The sequence below is a fragment of the Trachymyrmex septentrionalis genome, unplaced genomic scaffold (assembly GCF_001594115.1).
Source record: "Trachymyrmex septentrionalis isolate Tsep2-gDNA-1 unplaced genomic scaffold, Tsep1.0 scaffold153, whole genome shotgun sequence".
In the NCBI taxonomy this organism is placed as follows: domain Eukaryota; kingdom Metazoa; phylum Arthropoda; class Insecta; order Hymenoptera; family Formicidae; genus Trachymyrmex; species Trachymyrmex septentrionalis.
In genome coordinates, this window is record NW_017304684.1 from 348,711 (window position 1) to 354,502 (window position 5,792).

The window sequence follows — 5,792 nt, forward strand, 5'->3', positions numbered from 1 at the left end:
CATATAGAGTAAAATCTTCCTCGAAGAGGAAGTTTTGGAACGTAGCATAGGTAATTATGGGAACCGCACAAACCGTGCCGCTTGCCTCCTTTCTTTTCTATTAACATATAGCGCGGTAAGAGGCACGGGCTAATGACAAATAAACTTGAATATAAATTTTTTTAAATATATTAACTTATTTCTATGCACATTTCATCAATACTCTTATTTTTTCAACGGATTTTCTTAATGATTGCATTTAAATCAATTAATTCTATTAAAAAGTACTTAGTAACGTAAATTTGTCACTGATCCGTACTACTTACCGCGCTACATGTAATAGAAGAGAAAAAAAGCAAACAACACGGTTTGGGCGATTCCTATAGTTACCTAATTAGGCTACGTTCCAAAACATCCTTTTCGAGGAATTTTTTACTTAAAGTATATAGTACATGTAACGTATACTATAGCGTATCAAATAAAATTTTACTTGAAGTGATGTTTGGAATATAGCCTTAGGCTGGTATAGTCAGTCTTGTATTTAAGATCATCTTAAGTATGGTCTTAAGAAGCCATGATCAACCAGAGGATTAGCATTTTAAAACATTACTTAAGACTTTGAAATAAGAATCGACTATGAATACCGGCCTTAGGTTCTGTATCGCGCTGCATGTAATTGCACTCTGAAGGTTTAAACATAATAGGCACAGACAATAGACACAGGCAACAAAGAATAACGAGCCGTTCAATCAGAACTCTGGGATATAATATCGAACTCACACACTAGAGCTCTGATTAGATGGCTCGTTATTGCCTATGCCTATTGTGTTTAAGCCTTGAGTCTTTATCTTCTATACATATATAACATTTTTCTAATTTTTCGTATGCAATACTTTTCGAGAACAGAGTCCCTATTTTTGAAAAGAAACGTTATGAAAGTCTAGGAAAATACTACAGTATACGTTACGTATAATATTATCCTAGAATTTCATATATATTTCTTTTCAAGAATAAGGGCTCAGGTGGAAATTGAGCATGCTTCAACATGTTGATTAATCATGCGCTTGTAGGAGGCTTTTCTCCGTTTAAACCAGCTTAATGAGGTTAATTTTTATAAATATATGTACATATACACTGCAGTGCATTAATTCGTTGAATCATAGTAGCGATCCGATTTATCGACATTTTTTTTTACTTAAATACTGTCAACTTTACAAAAAAACTGCAACAGATAAAAATTATTTATTTTCTTCTCATAGAATTTTAAGAATTTTTTCAGAATTTTTTGTCAACTTTTTAGTACTGCATTTTCTTATTTTTGATGTCGGGCCGCTACTATGACCCAGCAAATTAATGCACTGTATTATACACACACACACACACACAATCAAGCATCGGCGGAATCGGTCAAATAAAATCACGACCAATCACAAACGTTCTACAGTTCCGCATATCCGCAGTTCCGCATCCCATGTTGCGTTCGAATTTCCATCCGGGTGCTCCTCGGGTGTCGTGTCATCCTTGTTTAACGTTCGGTAAACAACAAGGATGATATGATATTCGGAGAGCACCTAGGTAGGAATCCGAACGCAGCCCAATGGTAGCGCACCTTAATCGCATCGTCCTCAGTCGCAGGTGCCCAGTGGCTGAAGTGGTCTGAAGGGGTGCTTTCCACTTACATTTTGATTGCATCATCTTTTTGTTACATCCGCTCGGTCCGAGGTGGCCGGTGCATTGCATTTAAATTTACGATATATTTAATTCCGAAGAGTGAAGACCATCGGTAGTCCAGAATTAATCAATTAAACTGCTAAGAAAAGAAGAAGAATCTGTATTTCTTGCTGGAAAACACCTTATATGTAAATGCAGATTTAGTTCAGTTATGCTGGTTTTTTTTCTTAAAGAAATAATATTTCCTTGTGAAATTTCTTTCTTATATTACTGGGATGACTCATACAGAAGCGGTTTTGCAAATTAATTTTTAGAAAAAAAATTGTAAATACGATTTTGTGCATCTCAACTGCACTATAGTACACATCAGGTGAGATTAGGATAAATTTTTATTTTGCTTAATTAAAAAAAAAATTACAAGTCTTCAAATGACTTCTTGATTACGAATATCGCAATTAAAACACTGCAATATTTTAGCTATAATTTCAACTTAAGGAATTCGTTTCCAACTAGTGGTCTCCATAATCTCTCCTGTCGACCCTTAATAGAGAGAATTGGCTGAGTTGGCAAATAGTGTATTTAAAACAGAAGATATTCTAGTTTCTCAAGAAATCCAACGAAATAGTGAGCTGTAAAATGGATGAGGCTAAATTTCTGAAAAGGTAAAAGGAAGCTATCACTTCTACATTTGTCAAAGGGTGTCTTGTCTGTCAAACACATGATTCTTACACAAGTGAATTGCAATACTTATAAAATATTCAAGTTATAAATGTCTTATTAAATTATAATATAGCAAACTTTGAGTACGTTTCGTTGTTTGCGTATATAGACTGATATTACATGTGCCGTACGACAAATTTTTCAAGAGTTAATTGACTGTAGGACAGCAAAATCGATAGACTTGAAAAGCTTGTAGTACAACAAAAAACAGATGAATATAATATTAGCCTTAGGCCTGGTTGCACTAACTTCAGTTTAACTTTTAGCAAGATATAAAACTTTATCTGTCTCATTTTAAAATCAAAAAGAGATAGAGATAAAAAGAATTTTAAACCTCGCTTAAAATCAAAGTAACATTGGCGCAATCAGACCTTACAGTATTTCTAAGCATCATTTATTCTTTAATCTGACATCATGGAGACTGGGGCATAATGACTACATTTACTCTAAGAGACTTATTTTACAACATGGGTAGCGATCATATAACTTTTTCTTTAGAGTGGAAACAAGAAAAGTAAAATTCTTTATGTATGTATGTACATACATGTATATACATACAAAAAAAATCTTTTTTTACATTTTAGTCTCAGGAAAAAAGTTACATGATTGCTATCTTGATCTATATTTTAGGTGAGTTTATAAAAAAATGAGGCTTGATCATAAAGAAGATCATCTACTAACTGTTTATATCAAGGAGCCTAAATAATTGATAGTTAAATTTGGGGTATAGACAACGACATATGAGGAAAGTAAAGTTACAAGATTTTACAAAAATCGAAAAATGAATATTTATTAATAAAAAACTTATACGATTACATAATTACATAAGTAAAGCACTATTTTTCCACGTAATCGCCATTCAGTGCCAAACATTTGGTGAGCCGTGCTATCAACTTTTGTATTCCTATGTCATACATTTCTGCCGCCACCTCCCTTGACCGTTCACACACGGCATTCTTCTCCTCTTTGTCAGTGGAAAAAACACTTTCCGTTTAGGAAAAACCGTTTTCTGCTCATGCGTTCTTTCAACATGGTGAAAAATTACTTGATGCTAGATCAGAACTATGAGCAGAATAATTCAGAATATCTCAACCAAAATTGTTGAGGACATCGATTGTTTTGCCTCCAATTTTTTCACTCCAGGTCAATTCATTAATGCCGACAGATACTGCAAGACCTTTAAGAAGTTTCGATGGGCCATCCAAAACAAGAAAATGGCAGCTGACAAAGGGCATGACGCTTGGCCCCATACCACGTGCAAAACGATCGATCTCAATAATTTTGATTGAGATATTCTGGACCATTCTGCCCATAGTCCTGACCTAGCACCAAGTGACTTTTTTCTTTTCATCCTGTTGAAAGAACACATGGGAGGGAAACGTTTTTCTACTGACGAAGAGGTGAAGGATGCTGTGTGTGAATGGTCAAGGGAGATGGCAGAAACGTATAACACAGGAATATAAAAGTTGATATCACGGCTCACCAAATGCTTGGAACTGAATAGCGATTACTTGGAAAAATAGTGCTTTACTTGTGTAATATGTCATATAAATTTTATTAATAAATATTCATTTTTCGATTTTTGTAAAATGTAACCTCACTTTCCGAATATGACTCGTACATATATACGTAGACCAAGCATTCCTATGATTTTTAGTGGTGGAGGATGAAGCCGGAAATTAACAGTTTTTGTGACGTCTAATGCTATTTCACTCTGTCGTATTGCTCTCATCAAAAATAGAAAGAGACACAACGGGTCCTAAACGCCATGTAATCATAGATAATATTACAAGAGCAGACAAAGAAATATTCGGGTCATTATGACATCACATCAATGTCCGTGTAATAGACTTTCTACAATAAGTTATTATCTAAGTTTAAATCTTAAGCCATAAGAAATTAATCAATCACAGTTGAATGTGAAAAGAATAATTGACTATGATTGATCAATTTCTTACGGTTTAAGACTTAAAATTTAGGTAATGACTTATTATAGAAAGCCCATAAGTTCGGATCTATAATAGGTGTTTTAAGCCATAAGAAATTGACCAACTACAGTCGAGTGCGAGGAGAATAATTGATTGTGATTTGTCTATTCTTTAGCTTAAAGCTTAAAAATCTATTGTAGATCCCGGGTAATGCCTATTTTATAATTGTATAAGCAGTTGTAACGCACATTCTACAATAAAGTTTAAATTTACCATTAGTAATAAATCAGAAGTCAAATGTTAGAAATTGACTAATCATAGTCAAATGTAAGAAGAATAATTGATTATGATCAATTTTTAGCATCTGATTTCTAATTTATTACTAATGACTTATTGTAAAATACGTGTAAAGGCCATGGCACACATCTTTCGTTCATAACCATAAGACGTATAGTAAGAATGAACCAATCACAGTCGAGAATTCTTTCGAACTCTTAATTCTAATTGGCTGATTCTTACGGTGCCATGGCCTTAAATGATTGTGGTTATAAGGGCTGCCGCAAACAAAATTTCTACAACAGTAATCTTAAGGACGTTCTCCGAAAAAATCCATTTTCTTTAGATTTTTCTGAAACTTACAGAATAAGCTTGTTTTAGTGTCCTGAATATATTATATGTTTTAAAATTCAATACCCGGAGCGGGATTAAAAATCGAGATATTCCACTTCAAAGTTGAAGCGTTTAAAATATACATACATATATGTATAACACGTATACATATGTAAGGGTGTTCCAGAGTGACTGTACTAAGCTAATTTCTTGAAAACTATGCATTTTCGTGAAAAATATTTCAGACAAAAGTTTATCGACTTTGAGAGAAACATAAGAGAGTACCATTGGTTTGACCTTGATTGGCGTTGTTAAGGTCAGGGAATGGTCACGTTGAATTTTTTTAATGGAACGCTCCATTTTTCATTACATATTCTTGCAGCTAACCTCGAGAGCTTTTTAAAACACTATAATAAAATATTTTTTCATCGAGTTATGAGGCTCGAAAGTTACAATATACCATCGGCATTGGTGTTACTCACTACTTACAGGTTAGCTACAAGAATATATTATGAAAAATGGGAGGTTCCATTTGAAAAATACAACGTGACCATTCCTTAACAACGCTGCATCAAACCAATGGTATCCTCTTATGTTCCCCTTGAAATCGACAAACTTTTGTCTAAAACATTTTTCATGAAAATGCATATTTTTTAAGAAATTAGCCTGGTACGATCGCTCTGGAACACTCTATATACATATACGAGGTCTGTTCAAAAAGTATCGTGAATTTTGTGTTTTTTCAAAAATTATTTATTTATTCATGAATATCTATTTTGTCCCCTTCAAAGTAATCCCCATCAGATATTATACACTTGTGCCAACGTTTTTTCCAATCCTCGAAGCACTTCAAAAAATTATTTTTTGTGATCTTGTTCAGCTCCT

At 33.6% G+C, this 5,792-nt stretch overlaps 1 protein-coding gene across 5 annotated transcripts in view; it reads left to right on the forward strand.

The window, feature by feature from the left end:
• Window positions 1–1,636: 1,636 nt before the first annotated feature.
• LOC108745879 (kinesin-associated protein 3) overlaps window positions 1,637–5,792 on the forward strand; it is a 23,387-nt gene continuing 19,231 nt past the window's right edge. For 4 of the 5 annotated variants that reach the window (XM_018482274.1, XM_018482278.1, XM_018482279.1 and 1 more), the window contains exons 1-2: window positions 1,637–2,020; window positions 2,128–2,312. In XM_018482274.1, coding sequence (XP_018337776.1) covers window positions 2,287–2,312 — 26 coding nt within the window. In that variant the 5' untranslated portion in view covers window positions 1,637–2,020; window positions 2,128–2,286. The remainder of the gene's footprint in view (window positions 2,021–2,127; window positions 2,313–5,792) is intronic. The other variant, XM_018482275.1, reaches the window with a different exon arrangement.